Source organism: Bubalus kerabau, chromosome 1 (genome assembly GCF_029407905.1).
Source record: "Bubalus kerabau isolate K-KA32 ecotype Philippines breed swamp buffalo chromosome 1, PCC_UOA_SB_1v2, whole genome shotgun sequence".
In the NCBI taxonomy this organism is placed as follows: domain Eukaryota; kingdom Metazoa; phylum Chordata; class Mammalia; order Artiodactyla; family Bovidae; genus Bubalus; species Bubalus kerabau.
Genome location: NC_073624.1, coordinates 10,961,665 through 10,987,386, shown reverse-complemented (window position 1 = coordinate 10,987,386; position 25,722 = coordinate 10,961,665). Strand labels below are relative to the sequence as shown.

Genomic DNA, 25,722 nt, shown 5'->3' with positions numbered 1-25,722 from the left:
TTGCGTTTTCATTGAGCGTCTCCTCATTGGTGTCCTTTGTCCTGGTAATGATGATTCTTCTTGGATCTTGTTGTCCACAGCCCACTGTGACCATTTTTGTCCAGGACTCGAGATGTGGAATCTAGTTTTCTTAGAGTAACCATTTAAATAGAGATTGTATGATTAATGACAGCACCTTGAATCATCTGTAAGGCATGTACCTAATCTGCTTAAACTCTTTTGTAATTTCTGCCTTTTTAACTGAAAAGACTTTAGATTAGGGAGTTAAGGGGAAAAATTTACAAGCATAAAACAGGTGGTTTTGATACAGAAAATATCAGGAGTTGATTCTTTGCGAGAGAAGAACTTAAATCTTAAGTGCAATTTTCAAGAACTATGACATTAGAAACTAAAGGATCGAATAATAGATTTGATATTTTGAAAGTTGTCTAGTACTTTAAATATGCAAGCTTTAGTTAAATGGGGGTGATTATGCACAAAAATCAGAATCGGCCTTATGCAGCAAAGAAGCTTAGCAGACCAGTAATTAGGGGAGTTTTCACACAGGGATCCCATCAGAAGCTCCAGAACCATTCAGATTTATTCACTAAAACTTTAAGAAATGATAATTTCCAAATAGTTATAAAATGAAGAAAGAATTGGCTTGGCTACCATTGACATACAGGTATCTTAGTGCCCCATTCTGGATGAATTTAAATTCACTCCTTCAGTGATGTAAATGCCAGTTCCATGAAGTGCACCAGCAAGATTGCAAGGAGGATTGGAGCCTGCTGGGAGCCCACGCTGGAGCCCTCTGGTCTGTCTGTCAAGTAGTTTAGAGTAGTAAATGAGTTTAAATGGCTGTTTCCATTTGCTAAGAGGTCTGAGAGACCTGGACTGCACGGGAGGGGGGAAGCTGAGGGTGGTGTTTAAATAGGAGAGTGTGGGGGCAGGAGGGAGGAGCACCCTCCTCCACTCCAGACTTGCTCTGGTTTTCAGCCCCGTGACTCCTAGCACAGATGTTCCACTGGCTTTTGAGGCAGTGCGTGGTCAGAAAACACTTCTGCAGGCTGTGTCTGATGGCCTGTGCCAGTGTGGACCCCCCCGGCCTTGTAGTCATTGATGTCACAGCCGGTTGTCTGTCTGGCTTGAGCCCTGAAGAGGGAAATGCTCCTTCATGAATTTCTGTGTTTACAATGTATTTGGACTCATCCTCTTTTTTTCTTCAGCTTGTAAATACATTGGTATTGGAGGTATACGAACAAGTCTCTTCGGTCTCCGTGCAGGGTTCTCTTCTGCTTGACTTCCTGATCTCCCAGGTCTCCTCTTCCTTTGGGTCCCTGGCTTTGGAGTGGCCTCAGTCAGCTGTCCAGCCATAGTTCTCAACTGGTTTTCTGCCTCATTGGCCTGGATGGGCTCCCGCTGTCTACCTGGACAGTTTGAAAGCTCGTTCCCACCTCTGCTCACTGCCCTGGGCTGAGCCCTAAATGTCCTGTTTTACATCTCAGCTTGCACAGTAACCTGAATACAGACAGACAGGAAGGTTCCTCATTGGCTGCCAGCAAAAGCTTAGCTTTAAACACTCAAGGTTTTGGCTCTTCCTTGCAGTGTTGTTTGTTTATTCCGCTCTTCTTGATATTGAAGAGGTTCTTGATGTCTGTTACAGTACTGAGTATGTTGAAGAAAGCCTCTGGTGTGGCATGAGCTTTGTGCTTCTGTTTAAATAGCCGAAAAAATCTTTAGGTCTTTAAAGCTGTATTGGCAGGTTTTCTGGTCTCCCAGGAGTCCAGTCTTCTTGCCCCAGAAAGTCTTGATTATGACTCCGGGGGAAATACCAGCAAAGGGTCCCTGTGCTGACCTCTGAAACTCTGTTCCAGTGCTTTTTTTTTTTTTGTCAGGAAGCTCTGGGCACACCTGTGGCCAGGGAGTTCAGGTCCTCCTTACGCTGCTGGAGTTGATGGGGGTGGGGGTGGGTGGATGGGGAGTTCTGCGCTGAGCTTCAGCCAGATTCTGTTTGTATTGTTGAGGATTTCTAAGCTCTGTTTCATACCCCCTTTGGAAGAAAAAATGTTGCAGTGCAAATAGTGAAGATATTTTTTTAACTGCTACTAACATATATATATATCTGTATATTTTTTATTAACTTTACTGGTTCTTTAAACCATTGAAGTTTGAACAATTAAACTGTTGACAGTTTAAAAGACTGCCTGCCGCAAGTAACTTCAGGTCATAAGTCTTGTGCCTTCCATGGCATAGCACACTGCCTAGAAAGTTGCATGGAAATTTAAAACACTCTTGGTGCGTTTCATACATGTTTTTTCCTAAATGTGTATGATGCAATTTATATAAAATGATACTGTTTGAGAATTCACATCAGATAGGAACTACTGAATTTATAAAACATTAATTATAGTGAAAGAGAATAGGCATAGGAAGTGTGAGGCAAAGTGGTGTCTCACTGAGCAGAAGTGTTTGCAGCCAGCAACCTGAGGTGGGGGAGCCTGGCGAAGGCAGGTTGAGGGACAGGCAGGGATTAAAATGGACAGAAGGGCCCCTGTGAGCAGGGGTGGTCAGGAGCATGTTACACAGGTAGGTCCTGGACCTGGCTTCTTGTTCTCAGCCTTTGTGGGCACTCTGCTCTGAGTTTTGTTGTTGTTGAGCTCTTGGAATTGCAGACATTTTTTTTGTTTGAGGTGTAATTGGTGTGTACCGCTAGTTTCGAGTGTACAACATAATGATTTGATAATTGCATACATTGCAAAATGATCACCAGGCGGTCTAGTTAATATCTGTCTCCTCACATGGAGTTTTTTCTTGTGATGAGTAACTTTAAAAATCTACTCTATGTTTACATACAACACAGTATTATTGACCGTGGTCACCATGTTGCGCATCTCATCACTTTTCCCTTCTCCAGGGGATCTTCCCAACCCAGGGATTGAACCCGTGTCTCCTGCATTGCAGGCAGATTCTTTACCAGTTGAGCCACAAGAATACTGGAGCAGGTAGCCTGTCCCTTCTCCAGGGGATCTTCCCGACCCAGGAATCGAACCGGGGTTTCCTGCATTATAGGTGGATTCTGAGCTATCAGGGAAGCCTATCTCATCCCCAGGAGTTATTAATTTTATAAATGGATATCTGTACTGCTGACTGCCTTCACTCATTTTCCCCACCCCTGTCTGTTGTCTGTATCTTGAGTTCAGTGTTTTTAGACTCTACATGTAGGTGAGTTGATACAGTATTTGCTTTTCTCTGACTTAATCTCACTTAGCATAATGCCCTCATGTCATCCATGTAGTCACACGTGGCAGCATTTTCCTTTTTGTGACTGAGTAATATACCCTTGTACATACGCCGCCTCTTCTCCATTCCTCCATCCACCGATGGACACTTAGGTTACGTCTGAGTTTTGGCTGTTGTGCTTCAGTGACTGTGGGAGTTATATTCCTGTTCAGGCTAGTGCTTTTACTTTCTTTGGAAAGATAGGCAGAAATGGAAATGCTGAGTCATGTGATCAAATTCTGTGTTTTATTTTTCAAGGAACCTCTGTACTCTTTTCCATAGTGTCTGTACCAGTTTACATCCCCACCAACAGTGCACAAGAATTCCCTTTTGCCATGTCCTTGTCAGCACTTGCCATCTCTTGTCATTTTGTTGATACCCATCATGGCCATTCTAACAGGTGTGAGGTTTTGATTTGCATTTCTCTGATGATTAATGATGTTGAGCCTCTTTTCATGTGTCTGCTAACCATCTGTGTGTCTTTCTTGGAAAAATGTCTGTTCAGATCCTTGGCTCATTTTTTAATAGAATTATTTGTATGCGATTGAGCTTACAAGTTTGCTTTTTTTACAATACTCTAATATCAGGTGACTAAATTATTATTATTTTTATTATTAATTTATTTTAATTGGAGGCTAATTACTTTACAATATTGTGGTGTTTTTTGCCATACATTGACATGAATCAGCCACAGGTGTACATGTGTCCCCCTGTCCCAAACCCCTTTCCACCCACTCCCCATCCCATCCCTCTGGGTCATCCCAGTGCACCGGCTTTGAGTGCCCTGTTTCATGCATCGAAGTTGGACTGGTCATCTATTTCACATATGGTGATATACGTGTTTCAATGCTATTCTCTCAAATCATCCCAGTAAGTTATTACTTCTTACGTGCTTAGTATAAATATTAATGTATTTTACATACATTTTACATACATTAATATTTATACTAAGCACGTAAGAAATAATAACTTACTGGGATGATTTGAGAGAATAGCATTGAAACACGTATATCCACCATATGTGAAATAGATGACCAGTCCAACTTCGATGCAACTAACTAGACAAACCACCTCATGTGAAGAGTTGACTCATTGGAAAAGACCCTGATGCTGGGAGGGATTGGGGGCAGGAGAAGAAGGGGACGACGGAGGATGAGATGGCTGGATGGCATCACCGACTCGATGGACGTGAGTTTGAGTGAACTCCGGGAGTTGGTGATGGACAGTGAGGCCTGGCGTGCTGTGATTCATGGGGTCACAAAGAGTTGGACATGACTGAGTGACTGAGCTGAACTGAACTAGACAAAAAATTGTATAATTCCTTTTGTGTAAAATGTCCAGAATAAATAGATCCACAGAAAGAGAATCACTTGATGGTCGCCAGGGGCTGGAGCGTGAGGGTGCGGCGTGGCTGGGATGGAGGTCAGGGCTTTGTCTCCGGTGCTGAGGGTGCTCTGTGGTCAACCAGTGGTTGCCAGGCGCTGTGAGCATGCTGAGCACCCCTCAGCTGTGCACTCATAGTTGTTCGTTTTGTGTGAATTTCACCTCAGTGTCTTTATGTGTGTTTCTAAATGATGCATAATCTCTGATTTTGCAGCAGTCCTTGGCATTTATGATTTTAAGTTTTAAATTTTTTGCTTTAATATATAAAAGATATTTAATAGCAACCTAGTGTATAGCACAGGGAACTCTATTCAGTGGTTTGTAATGACCTATATAGGAATGGAGTCTAGACTGAAGTGTGGATATGTGCATATGTATAACTGACTGAGGTCGAAAGGAGGAAGCATCAGGGGATGAGATGGTGGAATAGTGTCATCACCTAAATGGACATGAATTTTAGCAAACTTCAGGCGATGTGGAGGACAGAGGAGCTTGGAGGGCTACAGTCCATAGGGTCCTAAAGAGTCAGACATGACTTAGCTACTACCAAACGACAACAGTAACTAATTCACTTTGCTGTACAGCAGAAACTAAGGCAACGTTGTAAATCAGCTATACTCTTACAAAAAAATTAAAAAATTCCTGTTTCAATTTTAGCAAAATATCTTAATCTATTTAAAGTCAATTTTAATGCCTCATTGTAAAATCTATACATGATAGCAACCTCTTGGTACTTTTAACATTTGAATTTTAGAATTTACTCCCACTACTATGTGATCTCTATTAAAAAAGTTAATAAAAATTAGATCATTGTAGAACATGTAATACTGGATGATTTCCCTGGCTTATTTGGGAGTGGGTTGTTCTGTGTCCTAAATAATTTCTACACTCTTAAAGAGAACTGGGGAGACTGAGTGTAAAAAGTGCAGGAGACACAGTAACAAGGTTCCCTGTTTACAGCTTCCTGTGTTTGCTTCAGGCCTTTTCTCTGTGCATTTATTGGAAACCTGGGATCATACTGCCTGTCGTCTTGTGACCTGTGTTTTTCATTTAATGTCATGAGCCTTTTCATATTTCATTAAATATTCCTCAGAAAAACAATTTTAATGACTATATAGTAGTTATGTAATTTTACCTATTTTAAACCTATAGGATATTTACAGTTTTTCACTATTTTAAATATTATTGACTGTAACGTACTCAGAAACACTTGGCCCGGCTGTCTAACTGTGAGATGAAGTCCCACGGTGTCACTACCCTGCCCAGGGCTCCTGACATGTGTCTCGCTTGTCCTTTGGAAGACCTGTGGCCCCAGCACTGTGAGCCGTCTGTGCTACCACGTCTTTGCAGACATGCCACTTTTTCATCTTTTACAGTGCTGTGAGTGAATATTCTATTTTGTTTTTTCTTAGGATCATGGATGTGTTTTATTTACCTTCTGTGAATTTTGTACTCATGTTGCATTTTTTTGCTGGTCACAAAGTCAGACAAGACTTAGCAACTGAACAGCAACAGCTGTTAATTGCTTTAGATATCTTTCCTTATTAAGAATAATACACTGTTGTATGTGTTGGAAAAAATTATATAGTCTTAGGATGTGCATGATGACCTATTCTTGCCTTTTTTTCTCCTTGCACTGACTTCGGGCAGGAGGCATCTGTCTTGTTTGTTTACCAGGTTACTGTTGTCGCTGAGACGGTTGTCGTCTGTAACATGTCTTTGCTGTGGCAGGAGGGACTGTGCTCCACAGCGTGTCCTTCCTCAGGCAGGGGAGGACACGTTCATGCTCTCCTCACTGTGTGGTTAGCACTTGCTTTTCTCTGCTTTTTCAGTGGGTCTGATGTGTAGAAAATGCAGCACTTTTTTTGAAGGAAGTAATTCTGCCTGCCAGGCGTGTGTTCACCTGTACCCTGCCTGTCCGCCACCCCATCCATGGATCCTTGTTGAGCTGAGCAGAGGAGAGGTTTGGTCTGCTTTGCCTTGTTAATAGCATCTCCACACGACCTCTCAGCATGGGACAGATGTTGCCACAGTGGGTGTGATTAGAGACCTGTGACGGGATGAAGGGGCAGAGGGTAGGAAGGTGCTTCCCTGTCAGTGGGTGGCTTGTCCATGAGATTCCTGCAGCAGCCCTATTTCTGAAAGCGCATCCGGCTCATTCAAACCCAGTGTGGACCGCCCATTCTGGTTATAGGATCTAGAAGTCAAGTAACTTTGTTTAATTCTATTTGGGTGGCTGACTACAGTATCATGTGTACAGTAAAAGTAGTTAAGTTTTAAAAAATTCTCATCTCTCCTCTTTTACTCTGAAAGATTTTTACCTTATTTGTTAGCCAGCTCTTTTAAAGCCAGGCTCAGAATTTGAACAGTTAAAAATGACTTTCAGAAGGTCTGTTATCTAGGCAAGAGCACTTTCTATTTCTGAGTCAAACGATAATTGAAACTCGTTTTAAGGACCATTAAAAAGTAAAAAAACTTCAGTCAGATTGGTTTCTGTGTTTAATGATGATTTTGTATGTATGGCATACATATGTATGTCCTTCCCTTGTGGCTCAGACAGTAAAGAGTCTGCCTGCAGTGCAGGAGACCTGGGTTTGATCTCTGGGTCAGGAAGACACCCTGGAGCAGGTCATGGCAATCCATTCTAGCACTCTTGCCTGGAAAAGCCCATGGACAGAGGCGCCTGGTGGGCTACAGTCCATGGGGTCGTGAGGAGGCGGACACGACTGAGCGGCTAACGCTTCGCATTTGGATGGCAGTCTGCCATCATCTTTCTCTCCACGTCAAGACCACTTGTGTGATTTCTACAGAATAAAGGTATTCATGTAGAAAATTCTTAGATATTCTTTCTACTGAAAAGAAAAACGTATTCCTGCCTTAGTTTCACCTGACTTGGAATAATTGATGTTTCTTGCTAGTGTAATGTGCGTTTTCCCTTTGCAGACACCCGATTCCTCTTTCTGTATCTGTGCATCTTACAGGCATTCTCTGTTATTACAGGTAACAGTTATTACCTCTTCAGTAATAATTTTAAAAAAGAAAAAGTTGTGCCTTACGCATCAGCACAGAAGTCCAGGGAAGAAATTGAACATAATGGTTTCAGCCCTAGCTTGAGTTTTGTGGGCTACAGATGGTTCAGAACTAGCGCAATTGGAAACACCCAGAGTAAGACTTGAAGAAACAATTGATGGTGGTGGTCCTGGTTGTCTTTTCGTTCCTTGAATTTCTTAGGCCGGTGCATTTCTGTGCTGTCACTTCATCTCGTTTCTATTCCTTAAGGCAAAATGATGGCCCTTCCCACTGAACCCTCCTTTTTTAAAAATTGCTTGATTAGTAAAGTACAGAAGTTAGGCGTTTCTGAGGCATGCAGATGACTGAAGTTGTCTGTGCTGTCTCCCCCTTTCTTCGCTACTTAGGGGAGATTGGTGCCTCCTCTCCAGAAGGTTGTCTCCCAGAGACGTCGAGTTGCGTGACCATCGGTCCCAGCTCCCTCCTGTTCATTCCCTAATGTGTCTTGTGAGTGTGTGTCTGTACTCATTCATTGATTGCACAGATGACAAGATGAACTTGCATTTAAGTCAGAAGTCATCCAGCTATCTAATGCTGCGTGTGGGATAGAAAATGTGGACTCTGCTCTCAGAGCAAAGGCCTGGTTTTGCTTTATTACGTGTTGACTGAGCTTCTTGGCCCCTTGCAGGAGACCCCTGTGCTCAGCAGGCTAGAGAAACAGAAGCGCCGGGAGGAGGAGGAGGAGCGCCAGATCCTTCTCGCGGTGCAGAAGAAGGAGCAGGAGCAACTGTTGAAGGAGGAGAGGAAGCGGGAGCTGGAGGAGAGGGTCAAGGCCGTGGAAGGTAGGAGTGCTCTGCCGGGCCGGGGGTGGGGGCGGGGGCCCCGGGGCCTGCCCCTCAGTGTCCTTGCCCTCGTTCTGGGTCCCTTCCCGCCTTCTCGGCTGGGCTGCATCTGGCCTTATCATGTGAGGACCCCTCGCTTCCCTAGTTACTGCCTTCTGATTCATAATAGGCTCCCTCCATCCTGACCTTGATGGTGATTCCAGAACCCTTAGTGTCATTAATGCACTCATGTAGCCTGTTCCACACTTGTTTGCATACACTCGTTCGCACACACAGCACAGCGTCATGGACTGGGTCCAGCACACGGTGCCTCACAGCCCGACTGGCTTGTTGTGTCGCTGGGGTTTGCACCTCTTGGCACCATCACACAGTTTTACTCACCCTGACCTCCTGAATCGAGGTGCTGAGGTAGGGAAACTGACAGGTCTTTGCATGTTCTCAACTACTGGGACTTACTAAAATCCATCAGACCGTCTGGATAAGCACCACAGGGGATTGAGAGATGGCAGAGCTGAGCAGGGCTGAACACAAAGGCTGGTCTCCTTTGTGAGGCTCCGCCTTTAGGACGGGGAGGTGGTTGTTCATCTGCTGCATAGAAACCAACACAGAGGGTCTAGCAAAATGAAGACACAGAAGAATATGTTCCAAATAGGAGAATAAAACCTCAGAAAAAGTAATTTATTTGATAAAGAGTTAAAGTAATGGTCATAAAGATGTGCACCAAAGTGGCGAAAAGAATGGATGAACACAGTGAGAACAGGGAAGAAAATATTTAAAAGTGCCAAACGGAAGTCTCAGCACTACACCAAGGCTGGTCTTCATCCAAAGAAGGTGATGTTGTGTATATGATGGGGTCGTAAGGGAGTCCTCTGTTATGAGCTCCTTCTGGAAAACCAAATGATTAATTCCAACAAGTACGGCTCCCAGTTAGTCCAACTGAAAGCAGCACTCGATGAAAAGCATGCAGAATTAGTCAACAGAAAACTCATAGTTTTCCATCAGGATAAGGCAAGGCTGCATGTTTCTTTGATGACCAGGCAAAACTGTTACAGCTTGGCTGGGAAATTCTGATTCATCCACCATATTCACCAGACATTGCACCCTTGGGTTTCCATTTGTTTTGGTCTTTACAAAATTCTCTTAAAGGAAAAAAATTTCAGTTCCCTGGAAGGCTGTAAAAGGCACCTGAAACAGTTCTTTGCTCGAAATGATAAAGTTTTGGGAAGAGGGAATAATGAAGTTGCCTGAAAAATAGCAGAAAATAATGACACAAAATGGAGAATACATTGATCAATAAAATTCTTGGTGCAAATGAAAAATGTCTTCAGTTGAGTTTAGTTGCTCAGTCGTGTCCGACTCTTTGCGACCCCATGAATCGCAGCACGTCAGGCCTCCCTGTCCGTCACCAACTCCTGGAATTCACTCAAACTCATGTCCATCGAGTCGGTGATGCCATCCAGCCATCTCATCCTCTGTCGTCCCCTTCTCCTCCTGCCCGCAATCCCTCCCAGCATCAGAGTCTTTTCCAATGAGTCAACTCTTCGCATGAGGTGGCCAAAGTACTGGAGTTTCAGCTTTAGCATCATTCCTTCCAAAGAAATCCCAGGGCTGATCTCCTTTAGAATGGACTGGTTGGATCTCCTTGCAGTCCAAGGGACTCTTGAGGCTTCTCCAACACCACAGTTCAAAAGCATCAATTCTTCGGCACTCAGCTTTCTTCACGGTCCAACTCTCACATCCATACATGATTACTGGAAAAACCATAGCCTTGACTAGACGGACCTTTGTTGGCAAAGTGATGTCTCTGCTTTTGAATATGCTACCTAGGTTGGTCATAGCTTTCCTTCCAAGGAGTAAGCGTCTTTTAATTTCATGGCTGCAGTCACCGTCTGCAGTGATTTTGGAGCCCAGAAAAATAAAGTCGGACACTGTTTCCCCATCTATTTCCCATGAAGTGATGAGACCAGATGCATGATCATCGTTTTCTGAATGTTGAGCTTTAAGCCAACTTTTTCACTCTCCTCTTTCACCTTCATCAAGAGGCTTTATAGTTCCTCTTCACTTTGTGCCATAAGGGTGATGTCATCTGCATATCTGAGGTTATTGATATTTCTCCCGGCAATCTTGATTCCAGCTTGTGTTTCCTCCAGCCCAGTGTTTCTCCTGATGTACTCTGCATATAAGTTAAATAAGCAGGGTGACAATATGCAGCCTTGCCGTACTCCGTTTCCTATTTGGAACCAGTTTGTTGTTCTTAACTGTTTTTGTTGTTTTTTATCTGTCTTACTTAAAAATCAAGGGAACTTTTTGGCCACATGTTGACAAGTAGTAAATATTAGGTCAGTCCTGTCTGGAACAGGCAAACAGAAACATCAGAATTCCACGTTACACTCATCACGTCACAATATGGGAGTGAGTGAGGTGGTGGCATCACTTGTGAAGGAGTATCTGGAGCCGTGGAGGGGCACTGACGCTGCCTCCACCTGTGGTCCCCAGGGCTTGCCCGAGCCTGGGGAGGTGTGTGTCCAGACAGTAATTCTGATGATGTGAAGAATCGGTTGACTGATTGCTAGTTGTGAAATCCTGAACTGAGTTCATGACGCCTAATGTTTAACATTACTTTGCCAACAAAGGTCCATCTAGTCAAGGCTATGGTTTTTCCAGTGGTCATATATGGATGTGAGAGTTGGACCGTGAAGAAAGCTGAGTGCCGAAGAATTGATGCTTTTGAACTGTGATGTTGGAGAAGACTCTTGAGAGTCCCTTGGACTGCAAGGAGATCCAACCAGTCCATTCTAAAGGAGATCAGCCCTGGGATTTCTTTGGAAGGAATGATGCTAAAGCTGAAACTCCAGTACTTTGGCCACCTCATGCGAAGAGTTGACTCATTGGAAAAGACTCTGATGCTGGGGGGGATTGGGGGCAGGAGGAGAAGGGGACGACAGAGGATGAGATGGCTGGATGGCATCACCGACTCGATGGACGTGAGTCTGAGTGAACTCCAGGAGTTGGTAATGGACAGGGAGGCCTGGTGTGCTGCGATTCATGGGGTCGCAAAGAGTTGGACACAACTGAGTGACTGAAGTGAACTGAATGTTTAACAGTTTGATACATGGATGTTCATTAATTTAGTTTTACTTTACTTTTCTTTAGGCTTGAAATCGTTCTCTTTTTTAGAAACCAATTTTAGTAAAAGTTGTTGATAGCAAAATGTCACTCATAATTAAAGCAGGTATAGATTCTCTTACACATACAAGTTTATTTATACACGGGCATGACATTTGAGCAGAGGGAGCTTGGTGAGAGTGGGCGTCTGTGGGCCGTGTCTGCTCCCACCGGGCACCTTCCCACCTATCCCTCCGTCATGTGTCTTGCCTTCTGGTGGTGCCCTGAGTCCTTGCTTCTTCCTTCCCCACTGCCAGCAGGCCAGCAGTGCATGGCAAGTGTGTTTCTCGTGGCCATGTCTGGGAGCCAGGGAAGGCCTCCCCTTCCAGCTCCTGGGCTGTCCCGCTGGCCTCTTCACTTCCCTGGCACCTCCTGCACCAGTGTGGATGGGGTCAGACAGCTGTGCCGGAGGTGGGGGCGTGGAGCGGGCACAGAGTGAGGATAACCAGTGCGGGCGCTTCAGGGGCCTTGCACAGTCCTGGTGTGTTTGGACTGAGGTCTGGTCCTAAACAGGAGATACTGTCTTTGTGTGGGCAACATAGAAAGGGCTTGAGGTGGTCAGCGCGGGTGACTGTCTGTCGGCCCTCTGCTTCCCTTCTCTCTTTCTCCTTCCTCAACCCACCAGGGCCCACTCGCCTCCCTGACCCCCTCTCTGTGACCTCAGGACAGAAGTCCCTTAAAGCCTTCTCACTCGAGCACCATCCTGTCAGCACAGAGAGGTCGGCAGAGGGCGCAGTCGAGCACGTGTCTCCCTTGTGGAGTCCTGACGCGCCTCTGCTCTGTGTTCTTGCAGATCGAGCCAAGAGGCGACGGCTCAGGGAGGAACGGGCCTGGCTGCTGGCCCAGGGGAAGGCGCTGCCCCCCCAGCTGTCCCACCTGGACCCCCAGTCCCCGCCTCGGGCCGAGAAGAGGACGAGAGACCCGTGAGTGCAGAGTGCCCCTAGCCCTCAGCTGCCTGGTGTGGGGTCGGGCCAGCTGTCATTTTGTAGACGAGGGAGGGGGTGAGTGTGCTGACCCTCACTCCCTCGTGTTTTCTGGAGGTCATCAGTGTTACAGACTTACCTTAGCAGAGGTTTACAGAGGTTTCCTGGGGACTGTTCCAAGTCTTGGTCTGGAGAGCTGTGTGTCAGGTTGAATCCAGGGCGCTGGGGAGAGAAGGGGGTCTCCATCGCTGCTGATTTCTCACTCTCTGATTCACAGCTTCGAGCTAGATGATGACTTCACCGCCATGTACAAAGGTCAGTTCCCATGCTCCACTCCTGTGTTCCACCGAGTCTGTTCCCAGGTGTGTGTGCTGACCCTCCTCTTCTCTTTGGCCCCTCAGTTCTGGATGTGGTGAAGGCTCACAAGGATTCCTGGCCCTTTTTGGAACCAGTGGATGAATCGTATGCCCCTAACTACTACCAGATCATTAAGGTAGAGGAAGCCTTGTCAGCTGTACGACTGTAGCTTGTGCCTCTGTGGTTGTGTTGCGTAATCAGCTGGCTCTCCTCAGGGCTGGGCGCTGGGTGCTTCCCAGGCTTTCAAACAGCTCCTAGTGGTGTGGGGACTATGAAGCACTGTTCCTCCGATGGATAGTAACGAGTGTGGCCTGTTGTAGGTCCCCATGGATATTTCAAGCATGGAGAAGAAACTGAATGGAGGTTCATACTGTACCAAGGAGGAGTTTGTGAACGACATGAAGACTATGTTCAGGAATTGTCGAAAATACAATGGGGAGAGCAGTGGTGAGTGGAGGAGAGGGGTGCTGTGGCTCTAGCCTGCTGCAGCAGCAGAACCAAGAAAAACAGGCCTTTCCAGTCTCCAGGTTCAGCCCTTTCTCAGGACCGTGAAGAGAGGGTGTGTTGAAGCCATGGGCTGGGCCGTGCCCGGCTCTGTCGTCCTCCACAGCCAGAGGCGTGGCGGCTGCTGGTCCCGGTTTCGTCCTGGGCCTGCTCACCCACCGTCTTAGAGTCACAGGGCAGACCTTGGACGACGCAGCCGGTGTCGCTGCAGGTGCCGAAGCTTGGAGGTTCAGTGATTGTACTGAATGTTTCTGCAGTTTGGCATTGAAGAATTAAATTTTTACCGGTTTGGGGTCCAGGGGCCACTGTGCCAGCCGCACAGGCTGGACAGTTTCTTAGGCCATAAATTGTGTCCCATGTCATGTCTGTAGCCCTAGAAGGCAGGAGGCACGGAAGCCTGGCAGACTCGCAGTTGACTGGGGGGAGGTGGTCTGGGGGCCTGCCCGGGGTGGGGGCTCAGACCTCTGTCCCCCACAGAGTACACCAAGATGTCGGACAACCTGGAAAGGTGCTTCCACCGTGCGATGCTGAAGCATTTTCCTGGGGAGGACGGGGACACAGACGAGGAGCCGTGGATGCGGGAGGAGGAGAGGCGGGAGAAGAGGCGGGGGCGGGGCGCGAGGGGCCACGTGTGCACCCGCTCCCGGGACTCGGAGGCACCGGGCCGGAGGCAGCCCGCGGAGAACGGAGGGAAGGCGCTGCCCCTGGGCCGCCGTGCCACTGCCTCTGGGGCCGGTCAGAGCAGCTCCGTTCAGCCCCCTGGCCAGGTGGGTGCCTCAAACAGCAGCTGCCTCTCTGGGCCCCTGTGTCTCGGTGGATCCGGCCAGCTTCTCTTCTCAAGCTAGCCAGCGAGGATCAACTTCATCCCGTAGTGGTTTCTTCTGATTTAGGGACTGGGCGGGTGTGAAGTTCTCCTCCATCTTCATTTAGTCTTCATCTGTCTTAAATCCTTTTTGTTAATCATTTGAACTACACCTTCTCAGTGGGGCAAAAATTTGAATTAACATCTCACTCCTTGTAAGTCAAAGAATGGGGAACATCCAGTACATAAGTGCGCCTCTCCTGCGGAGCAGGGGGGAGGGGCTCTGAGGGTGGGGATGGAAGCCCCTGCCCCGCCTTCTGTCGGCCGGGGCAGTGGGGCTCCTCCACGAGCCGGAGCCTGGTCTTCAGGACGTGAAGGGTGTGCTCTCTCCTCCTCCTCCCTGCCTCTACCCCGTGCCCTCCAGAGGCCAGCAGGACAGGGAGCGTTTTGTCCTCTCCGGGGGTCGGATCCTGCTGCAGTCAGTGTCTCCTCTGGAGCCCCGGGCCCGCCCGCCCGTGGGCCTGGCCTGCAGCCCCCGCCTCTGGCGGTGCAGGTAAGCAGACTGCCCAGCGCGTGCAGGTGCAAAGGTGTGTTCCAGAAATCCCGTCGCTCCCCAGGGTAAATTGAATAACCACGGGGTTAACACAGCTTCCCTTTTTCTGTTGCCAGCCTCCAGCTGGAATTAACCACCACCGAGGCCCCGGGTGTGGCCCCCCTGATGAGAAGCTGGCCTGTGGAGGGCTGGCCTCCCTTGCTGACATGGGCTCTCGACCTGGACCCTTGCCGCTCGGTCAGATGAGCGGCCCCAGCCAGGATGGGCGCGTGTATCCCCCGACTCATTTCCAGCCAGGGCTCCTTCCTCCCAGGCACGGGGGTGCTCCAGCCCGACCCCCAGACTTCCCCGAGAGCCCAGAAGTCCCTCCCGGCCACATGTACCCACCCTACAAGTACCTGAGCCGAGTGCACTCTGCGGTCTGGAACGGGAGCCACGGTGCTGCAAACCCAGGACCCTTGGGGCCAGACGAGAAGCCCCCCGTAGGGCCAGGACCTTCTCACCAGCCCCGCCCTTTGGGTCACATGATGGATTCCCGACTGATGAGACCTCCCCTCCCCCCAAACCAGTGGACAGAACAATCCGGCTTCCTACCTCACAGCGTTCCTCCTTCAGGGTACCTGCACCCCCCATGTAAACCTGGTGCACAGCGGCTCCAGCCCCCTGCAGCCCCAGCACTGGGTTCTCTGTTTGGAGCTCCGGCCCCAGCCCTGCGGGGTGTGCAGGGTGGGGACTCCATGCTGGACAGCCCCGAGATGCTGGCCATGCAGCAGCTCTCCTCCCGTGGATGCCCGCCAGGCGTGCCTTACCACCCCCGCCAGCCTGCACCGCCCCGCCTGCCTGGCCCTTTCCCACCCATGGGCCTGGTGGCCCCCAAGCCTGCCTCAGGGGACCCTGGGAGGACACAGGACAGCAGTGACGTGCAGGAGCCTGAGAACGGCCAAGGTAATGTGTGCATGCGTGCTCCTCCCTGCCTTCCCCCACATCTGCCCTGTTAATTAGTGACCCATCCTTTTATGCAGACTAGGAAACAAAGGGTCAACTGGCCTCTGGTCCCTTTCACTTGCATATCTCTGGATTGAGCCCGCCGTGGTCCGAGGATTTGCGGTAACCGTGCTGCACAGCTGCATTCTTGCTCTGTCTCCACTCGTGCTGAGCCTTCCCGTGCTCATTTCACTCTCAGAATAAGCTTTGAGGGAACTTTGACTAGTATTCTTGTTTGTATGGATGGAAGCTCCAGGGCACAAAGGTGGTTATTTGCCTTCATTCAGCTCTTAAGTGGGGAGACTGATTCAAACCCAACACAACGGACCTGGCATCTGTGTGTGCAAGCTCTGCGTCGCCCAGCCTCACTTGAAAAGGACTGTCCTGAAGTGACCCTCGGGGAACATGTTCTCAGGGCTTTACTCCTGGCCCAGTTCTCTGCATGCCTTTCTCAGTGGGCCCGCATCTGTGCGCACTGGGGGTGGGGAGCAGTAGTGAGATGGGCGCGCCGTCAAGAGGGTTCTAGAAGTGCCGTCGACAAGAGTAATAAGTGCAAGAGAAGGGTGGAGGGCCTCCTCGGTGTGACTCAGGCTGGTTGAGGACGGACATCTAGCATGTGTCTGTGTGGGAGCTGTGGCACCTGGGCATCTACAGAGTGATGTGGTTCCTTGTCAACTGGGTGGAGGGCCAGGAGCGCAGACTCCCTTCAGGTGATTGCTTGGAGGGAGGCTGACTCTGAGTGCCGCCTGCAGCACGACTTTGCGGGCTTGATTGCAGACGTGACTGGAATCGGAGCTGTGGAGCGAGAGTCTCAGGAGCAGTCTGTTAGCTTAGTTGCCATGATGTTTGTGTTGTTTCGTTTGCCTTCTGTTTTTTCTTAATGACGTATAGCTGATGTACAGTGTTGTGCTAATTAGTATCTGCTGTACAGCAGAGTGATAGTTATACACATATACATTCTTTTCCGTATTCTTTTCCATCATGGTTTGTCGCAGGATATTGAATGTTATTTCTCTGTGCTGAAGTCAGACCTTGTTTCTCCACTCTGCATATGGTAGCCTGTCTCTGCCAACCCCAGTCTCCCTGTCCCTCGCTGTCCTGCCCACCCTCCTCTTGAGTCACAAGTGTGCTCGCTCTGTCTGCGAGTCTGTCTCTGTTTCATAGATAACTTCTTTTGTGTCATATTTTAAGTCCCGCATGTAAGTAATACCATACATGTATCTCTTTCCGATTTACTTCATTTAGTATGTAATCTCTAGGTCTATCCATATTGCTGCAAATGGCATTATTTATTCTTTTTTATGACCGAGTACCACCACAGTATGTACGCACCACGTCTTTACGCGCTCCTCTGTTGATAGGCATCTAGGTTGTTTCCATGTCCTGGCTCTTGTAAATAGTGCTGCAGTGAACATCGGGGTGCGTGTATCTTTTTGAATTATGGTTTTCTGCAAAGGGCTTCCCTTGTAGCTCAGGTGGTAAAGAATCTGCCTGCAGTGTAGGAGACCCAGGTTTGATCCCTGGGTTGGGAAGATCCCCTAGAGAAGGAATTGGCAACCCACTCCAGTATCCTTGCCTGGAAAATCTCATGGAGAGAGGAGCCTGGTGGGCTACAGTCCATGGGGTCTCAAAGAGTCGGGCTGGGGTCTCAAAGAGTCGGGCACGACTGCGTGACTAACACTTACTTTCTGCAAATACCTGCGCAGGAGTGGGATTGTAGGAGCATACGTTAACTGTGTTTAGTTTTTTAAGGAACCTCCATGCTTTTCTCCATAGCGTCTGTACCAATTTATATTCCCACCAACAGGTAAGAGGGTTCTCTTTCTCCATACCCTCTCCACTGTTGATTATTTGTAGACTTTTTAGTGGCGTCCATTCTGACTGGTGTGAGTTGGTACCTCATTGTGGTTTAAATTTGCATTTCTCTAGTTCAGTGATGATGAACATCTTTTTATCTTGGCCTCTTGGCTATCTGTGTGTCTTAATTGAAGAAACGTGTGTTTAGGTCTTCTGCCCAGGTTTTGATTGGGTTTGTTTTTTGGTTGAGCTGTATGAGCTGCTTGTATATTTTGGAGATTAAGTCCTTGCTGGTCTCACCCTTCGCAGCTATGTTCTACCAGTCCGTAGATAGTCTTTCCATTTCGTTTATGGTTTCCTTTGTTGTACAAAAGCTTGCAAATTTAATTAGGTCCCACTTTTTTATTTTTGCTTTAATTTCTACTGCCTTGGAAGACTGGCCTATGACAGTTTATGTCAGAGAACGTTTTGCCTGTTTTCTTGCAGGAGTTTTATGGTGTCATGTCTTTAAGGGGTTTTGCGTTTATTTCCGTGTCTGTTGTTAGGCGTTGGCATGTTTTTTGTTGACTGAATAATGAAAAGTGCACCTTTTCATCATTCTTGTGTAGCTTGTACTTGTGATCTTTAAAGCCAGTGTTAGTTTTTCAGGAGCCAGCAGTTCTAGTTGATCGTAAAGGTCTGAATTCTTGATCTTGTCTGTAAGCTCTGACCAGAATCCTATTTTGATACCCTTGGGCAACAACTCTGCCCTCCCTGAGAGATCATAATAATAAGATGCATTTATGGCCCAAAACAATAGCAAGGTAAAGAATTCTGAGTCTGTAATTAAGCATTTGAGTTCAGTAGGTTAATGATTGTTTATTAAATTTCTGTAATTCCTTGAAGATGCCCTTTGAGTGTTATACACTGTCCATGTCTTATTTTCAGGAAGCCCAGGCACGGCGGGTGTTGTCATTCATTTAGCAAATATTCATCTAGTCCTGTTTGTGCTCCCCTGGGTGGGTCTCCTGCCTGCAGGATGCTGTCGGGATCCGGCCTTCCCAGCGTCCTCAGTCCCTCAGACCAGCGTCCTGGTCCCTCCTCCTCACTGTCAAGGCGATGCCTCCCAGCCAGCCTGCACACAGATCACAGCCCTTTGCTCGTCCAGTGGTGGGCGGGGTGGGGGGCACGTTGTCATCATTTTGACCGCCTGTTCCCGTCGTGTGCTGGGGTTTCAGCTCGCCAAGTGCGACTTTGTCTCTGCTTTCCTTGCAGCGGATCCCTTGCCTGGGCTGGAGGAGAGACCAGCGAGTGTCGGTGCTTCAGAGGGGGCGTTCCTCAAGCAGCTACCTCACCCTGCGCCCCCTCTGCAGGCCGACTTTGCCAGGCGGAGCTCACCCCAAGGAAGGGGCCCAGAGGGCCCAGAGCTCAGGCCGGAGTCCTCGGAACCTGGGGATGGCTGCCCAGCGAGCACGGTCAGGTCTGCCTGGCTCTCAGGGAGTGGCTTCGCCAGCCCACCCGCCCAGGCATGCACCCTGGCAGACCTGGGGCCGCTGCCCGAAAACGGACTGCGGGTAGAAGCCTCCCCATGTGGGTCTGAGGGCAAGAGCAGGGCGCCACCCGAGGCTGGACCCCCTGCAGAGCCCGCGTGCTCCCCTCTGTACACGCCCGGCTTGGAGTTCCCCAGCTCCGCCACACGGTACCATGTAGGCCCAGGCCTGCAGCCTGTGGGTCCTGTGATGGGGGGCAAGCCTCCAGCCCCGCACCCTCCACCCTTTCCCCCTCGGGCATTTCAGTCTCATGACCCTCATTCTGGAGTCTTCCCTCGGTACCGCCCCCACCAGGGCATGCGGTATCCCTATCAGCCACCACCGCAGCCTTCCTACCACCACTACCCGCGGACTCCTTACTACTCGTGTCCACAGGGCTTCTCAGACTGGCCAAGACACCTCGCAGCCCCTGTAAGCCCGAGCGGGCCCCCCCCAGCTCAGCCCACCCCTGCCAGGCCCCTCTTCCCCGACAAGAGCGCTGTGACGGGGCTGCAGGGCTGCGAGGTGCTAAGTGCTGCCTTAACGCCCCCCGCGCGGGTGGACGCGGTGGAGGCTCTGGGCGCTGCCTTAACTTCGCCCACGCGGGTGGACGCCGTTGCTGCCAAGATGGCCGAGGGGCAGAACCCCGGCCCCGAGGGCAAGCAGGATGAGTCTGTGGAGCAGCCAGAGAGCCCCAAAGAGTTCCTGGACTTGGATAACCACAACGCGGCTGCCAGGCGGCAGGGCTCCTTGTCGGCCAGCGAGTGTCTCTACGGCGCGCCCCCAGCCCCGCTGGGCCCAGGCATGGCTTTCGGTTCACCCGCCTTCCCCCCACACGCAGTGATGCTGCACGCCGGGCCGCCTTACCCCCCACAGCGGCCAGCCACGCATTTCCAGCCCAGGGCTTACGCCTCCCCCTCGGCTACTCACCCGCCTCACCGCCCAGTGGCGGCCCAGCCCAACGGCCTGTCCCCAGAGTGCCCCCTCTACCGTTACCCTGAGGAGGGCCTGGGCCACTTCCAGGCCGTGATGATGGAGCAGATGGGCCCTGGAAGTGGGGCGAGGGCGTCCTTCCAGGAGATGTACAGACCGTCCGGGTAAGGCTGCAGCTGCATGCCTTTTTTCTACGGGCAGGAGCAGGGTAGATGCTAGTCTCCCAAAGAGAAGCGAGCTTGGGAATGAAAGACCGACTTGGGTGGTCTGGGCCTGGGAGGAGTGTGTGGGCTGTGTGCTCGGGGCTTCCTGGGAAAGCACTGGCATTAGAACCCAGTTTTGTGTGTGGTCTTTTTTTCTTTGTGAAAGTGAATTGGCATTTCAGTGCTGTTGGGTTAGGTTTTGGACACCTAATGGCCAGAGTTCAGGGGCTGTGGGCAGACTTTTGCCAGGGAGAGGGGGTCTCAGATCTGGGTGGGTAGTCACGGTGGTATCCTGGTCTCACCCCTCACCATTCATTTCTCTACTGATACTGAATGAAAACTCAGTGTGTCTTGAGGCCAGCGAGGCGACCTGAGATCCAGGGAGTCTCCAGGTCAAGGTTGGGAAGCCCCATCATAAAGCAGCACAGACCACCCTGAGAATCCGAGTGCCCCCCTGGTCCCCTCAGCCCCAGTGAGAACCCGAGTGCCCCCCTGGGTCGTCCTAGCCCCCAGTGCCTGGCTTGAGGGCCTTCCCTCTGCGTGTGCTCACCCCTCTCTGAATATCTGGCACGTTTCCTGTCCGTCCTTTGCCTTCTCTTCTGAGCCTTTGGTGTGTCTCCTAGCCGAGGGCATCCTCCTGGTGCAGCCCAGACCCTACCCTGGCCAGGGAAGTGGTGGTAGTGGTCTGATGGAGACACTGTCTGATATCTCCAGTTGTCTCCGAAGCATCCTTGTAGCTGTTTCTCTCTCTGTTTTGCTCTGATTTTTCCCCGTTTAGGATCCAGTCACATTTCATGGCTCTACATTTGGATGCTGTGCCTGCTCAGTAATTTACAACATTGGCTTTGCATTCTTTGTTTTTCAAAGACAGAGCGCCCCAGGCTCTGGCTTCTTCTCATTGTTCCCTCATATTCAAGAGTCAGAGTGAACACCTTTGTCAGGAGCACTGTGCAGGTGGCATCAGCCGTGTCTTTCCTGCCTCACGTGGCAGCCCCTGGGTCAGGGTCACTCGCCCAGTTGGTCCAGGTGGGGCTATGCGCCTTTTCCTTTGTACTGAGAACATCACATGCATTCCTGACCGTTCCTTCCTCGTGTCTCTAGACTGCAGGGGCCCTCGGTCCAGTCCCGGCCCTCGTTCCCAAAGACGCCGGCACCAGCGGCATCGCAGGAGGAGCTGCCCCCCCAGAAGCCGCCAACGCTTCCACTCGATCAGGTCAGAATGGTGGACAGCGAGAGCTGTCTGTGTGGTCCTGGGCAGCTGTGGCTCCAGGGGCTGTGTCTGGAAAGGCATTGTGTCCTGGGTGCCGTGAGGCCAGAGGGCCTCGGGAGCAGCTTCCTCCCGCCCCTCAGCCCCTTATTCCTGTCCCAGGCACCAGCTCTGAGATGGGTTAGATTTCCTTCCCCAGACTGGCTCCTGTAGTGTGACTCCTTGTCTGTCTCGTCTGGAAGAGTCGGGGTCCCCCACCCCCACCGCTGGTCTCCCTGGAGGCAACAGTCCTTGGCCACTGGACTGAGTCAGGGTCCAGGACTCAGAAACCACACCTGCGGGACTGCCCAACAAAGCAACATGGGGTCATTTTCCTAGATGGGAAGAGGGTGTGTGGCTCCTTGGCTTTGTTGTTTTTAACAGTTAACATGTATCAGTTTCGCTGAAACTGTCTGTATTTTGCTTCTCTCAGAGCTAGTCCCAGGAGGAGACAAGCCCCAGGGAAACAGAGAGCTGCAAGTGGAGAATGGGGCCCGGTCCCACCCGCCTCTCCTGTCACCAGCATCACGTCGTGTGTGGCCTGAAGCCTGGATGCCCCTCCTCACGACTCATGCGCTCGCAAAGTCCTGGGCGAAAGTGGGGACCAGACAGGCTGGACTCTGGTGGTTTCTGCAGGCCCTGGACACTTGTTCAGGGAAGACCATCCTGACCGGGGGCGGTGCTGGTGGGCTGTCATGCAGCTGCACTCCGGTAGCCGTCTGGGGACAGGACTCTTGTGTGGGTGTGTTTGGAGCTGGGTCCAGTTTACAGAGTTTTCATGTTGCCTTTATGATGATTTCTGTCAGTGGTGAATGTATTGTACATACAGCGGGGAGGGCGGGTGATGGGGATAGAGTCTGGCCGGTGGGCCCGCAGCCCTGCTGACCCCCTGTGTTTACAGCCCTTTCCCACTCACTCTTGGGGGGCTGCAGGAGGGGCACACCTAGCCGCTGCTGTTCCTCTGACGGCTCTTCCCCTCGGGCAGCTGCCTCGCCTGGCGCTCCCCCCTTGCCTGGCACCCAGGTCATGGTCCGAGATAGCAGTGCCCCTCCTGGCTGGCCAGCTGCCTGCCAGATAGGTGTAAACCAGTATCAGGAGCATTTGCTCGTTGGAAGGTGCGGTGGCGCGTCCCGTCCAGACCTGCCGGGACTGTGGTCTGGAAGGCGTCACAAGCTTCCTGCACAAATCACAGTTTGTGGCAGTGACTACTCAGGTTTGTATATGCTTAGTGTCAATAAAGAAGCTGCACAGTTTTTAATAGGAAAAATGTATCCTATAGATTTACAGCTTGAATTTAGGAATATTTCAGTATATATAGTTTTTATCCATTTTATGTGAATATAGTAAAATACGTCGTGGTGATTTAAAATAGCTGTCGAGAACAAGTTCTTGAAGTCACTTGTCTGTGATAGGAAACAGTTTTACAGTATTCAGTTACTTTATTATGGTTTTAGAAGCAAGCGACACTGGATTCTCCCTGTTTAGCATTCTTTGAGTTTAGCTGAGATGCCACCAAAGTTAGGACTCCTGTTTTAAGCTTTTGAATATCCCACAAAAGCAAAGGAGGAAGCAACTGAAGTGGGAGATACCTTGAAGTCACAGGTCTTTGTAAAAATAGCGTACTTCTAAGCATGCCTTTGAGATAGTAGAAAAGCTTGCAGGAAACATTGGTTGATTGATCTGCGCTTGTTCTTATAAATTCAGCTGTGTGAGGGGCCAAGAGAACCTTCCATCCAGCCCCAGCGTCCTTGCTGAAGCTGGAGCAGACCCGCGCTTCAGTAGTAGAGTCCCCGCGGAGACCAACGCCAGCTCCAGACACCCAGATGCTGCGCTCAGGCAGGGGGAGTGCTAGGAACGCAGGTGCCTTCCAGACATGCGCAGAAACATGATTTTTTTTTTTAACAGACTTATTTAAACTTTAAATTTGGCATGCTTTCAAGTGGGGCAAGTTTGGGGGCTGTGTTCTCATTGGATTCTGGTTCTTGTTGGAGCCCTGTCACGGGCGTGATGTCGTTCAAGGTGGGGACATCAGCATCAGCATTTGGGAAGGATGGGGAAGGGTCGTGGACAGATCCAGCTTTGCTCTCTAGCAGTGAGGGAACATGCTTGGCACACTCAGCCTCCATGTGTGTCTATACACCAGCTGGGAGGGGAGACCGTGGCCCCTGCCTCTGTTCCCAGTCCAGAGCCTGCTTGGGTGCAAGGCCTCGGGCACCCTTGCCTTGAGGGGAACCAGGCCTGGGTAGGGCCAGGAGGACTATGGCAATCCTGCCCATTCCGTCTGCCCACCATGCACACAGCCTTCTGGTGGCTCAGCCCCCCAGCCCCGACCCCATCTCCTGCTGCCCCAGAGCCTCCCTTCCGGGTGAGCAGAAAGGCCAGGCACTGGGAGCCCTGTTGGGAGTGAGGCTCTGTGCTGCGTTGCCCCACAGGGCTCCCCCGTTCAGGGCCCGTGCACTCTTCCCGACCAGAACTAGCCTGGGAGGAGGTCCTGGGGCGGTATTCCCCTGGGACCGCTGCCACCTGTCAGGGACCTGGAGGACTCCTGTCCACCACTCACCTTAGAGTCGTTATGTTAGAAACCGTCTTCCCCAGACCCAGGAGAGAGAAAAGATCCAGAGAGCAAACAAGAGCCTTATGGAATGTTTCTGGCCTTGAGTTTTTCCCCTCTTGTAAGAAGAGCTGTTGGCTAAAACTTACTAGGCTGAAGACAGGTGGAGGCCGAGTGGCAACAGCCGCGTGGACTCCTGTTCAGAACCTTTTCTTGTCCCGCCTTCAGTGAGACTAGTGCTGCCGTGCCCATCTGCCTCACTGGGGTCAGCAGGGCGTCCTCCCTGGGCGGGGCCGGGTGACTCGCAGAAGGCTGCCTTTCGTGTGGACTGAGTGCCTTCAGCCCCCGGCCAGCTTGGCCCCTAGACCCCGGGAGCATCCTTGTGACTTGTGCCGGTTCCTGCCAGTTCCAGGAGTGGGCCGCGTGGGCTCAGGGTTTTCTCGCTTTTTGAAAGTTTCCATCTCAGCCACACACACGGCTCTCAGGTCCTGGTTTGGATTCTCCCAGGATCCCTCAGCCAGCAGCCCCAAGGCAGGGACCCTTGGAGAGCAGCTGCAGCCAGCGAGTCAGAGCCCAGGGGAAGGGCCAGGGTGCCCCCAAGGAGAGTGGGGCGCCTGGGAGGCAGGCTGTTCAGCTTCCGCCCCTTGGGTGCGGGTTCCCCTTCCAGGGGCTGGCCCTCAACTGAGACTTGGCTCCTCCTGTTCTGGGTCTGGACTCTCCCTGGGGCGCTGGGCCTTCCCTGCTGTGTCCTCATGTGAGGCGGGTGCGAGCCTGACCTCCAGCTGCTCCATCCTCCTGTGCTTCATGGGCCCTGGCCAAGCACATGGTCAGCGGCATCGCCACCTGGTCTCTCCCTCGCTGAGCCCTTGCGGCTGATGTGGAAAAGCCTCTTAACCAGCTGAGTGTCCTGTGTGTTTGGAGAGGGTGGTGGGCCTGGGAGTGAGGCACTGAACGCTGCCCCCAGCTGGGCCCACGCCCACTCTCCTGCTGCAGATTCCTGTGCGTGATCCTGGCCAGTACTGGGAAGGGGAATGCTATTTATTTTTATATTGTGTATATTTTGTCTGGTCTGCTGATCCCCTGTTTCACTGAGAGCCACAGTTACCTCAGTACTTAGTTCTATACTGTGTGTTGGATAATTTTTTAAAACAACTGTTTAAAAATCTTTTTGATCCTTGGAGGTCTGTAGATTTATTTCCATATGAATTGGTTATTTTGTATAAAGTACATTCTTAAAAGAGCAGGGTGATGTGTGAGTTGTGTGTGTCCCATGTCACTGTCGTCTTTTATCGTCGAGGCAAAGTCCCACCAGGACAGAGGTTTGAGGCCCAGTGCCGCTGCCCAGAGAGGCGGCCCCCTTGGCCCACTCAGTCACTGAAGGCCCCGTGTGGATTGTGGGGAGCGGGGGTGCTCCATGGAGAACCGCTAGCTGGCAGGCCTCAGCAGCGTGGGGATTGTACACACTGCCTAGCCAGGCGTGTGGGGCCCCAGGGACACCCTCACCGCCCAGGCCCGGGCACGAACCCCACCTTCCCGACACCCGCACTGGTGCGCGTAGGTAACATGCTGCTGGGGCCGGGAGGGCAGTGGGCAGCTCCAGCAGGGTGAAGCCCTGTGAACGGCAGCGTGCTCTGGGAGGGTTTTTGTTGTTGGGGGTGGGGGAGGAGGAATTGGCCACCTTCTTATCAGGTGGCTGTAAGC

At 50.7% G+C, this 25,722-nt stretch overlaps 1 protein-coding gene across 10 annotated transcripts in view; it reads left to right on the top strand.

Moving 5' to 3' along the window:
• The window catches only part of LOC129643204 (chromatin remodeling regulator CECR2), a 118,107-nt gene extending 92,846 nt beyond the window's left edge, over positions 1-25,261 (top strand). For all 10 annotated transcript variants that reach the window (XM_055567461.1, XM_055567466.1, XM_055567471.1 and 7 more), the window contains 11 exons: positions 8,342-8,495; positions 12,454-12,583; positions 12,861-12,898; positions 12,985-13,076; positions 13,261-13,387; positions 13,922-14,211; positions 14,671-14,799; positions 14,916-15,744; positions 18,835-20,185; positions 21,326-21,437; positions 21,904-25,261. In XM_055567461.1, the coding sequence (XP_055423436.1) occupies positions 8,342-8,495; positions 12,454-12,583; positions 12,861-12,898; positions 12,985-13,076; positions 13,261-13,387; positions 13,922-14,211; positions 14,671-14,799; positions 14,916-15,744; positions 18,835-20,185; positions 21,326-21,437; positions 21,904-21,909 (3,258 nt within the window). In that variant the 3' untranslated portion in view covers positions 21,910-25,261. The remainder of the gene's footprint in view (positions 1-8,341; positions 8,496-12,453; positions 12,584-12,860; positions 12,899-12,984; positions 13,077-13,260; positions 13,388-13,921; positions 14,212-14,670; positions 14,800-14,915; positions 15,745-18,834; positions 20,186-21,325; positions 21,438-21,903) is intronic.
• The last annotated feature ends 461 nt before the right edge of the window (positions 25,262-25,722 follow it).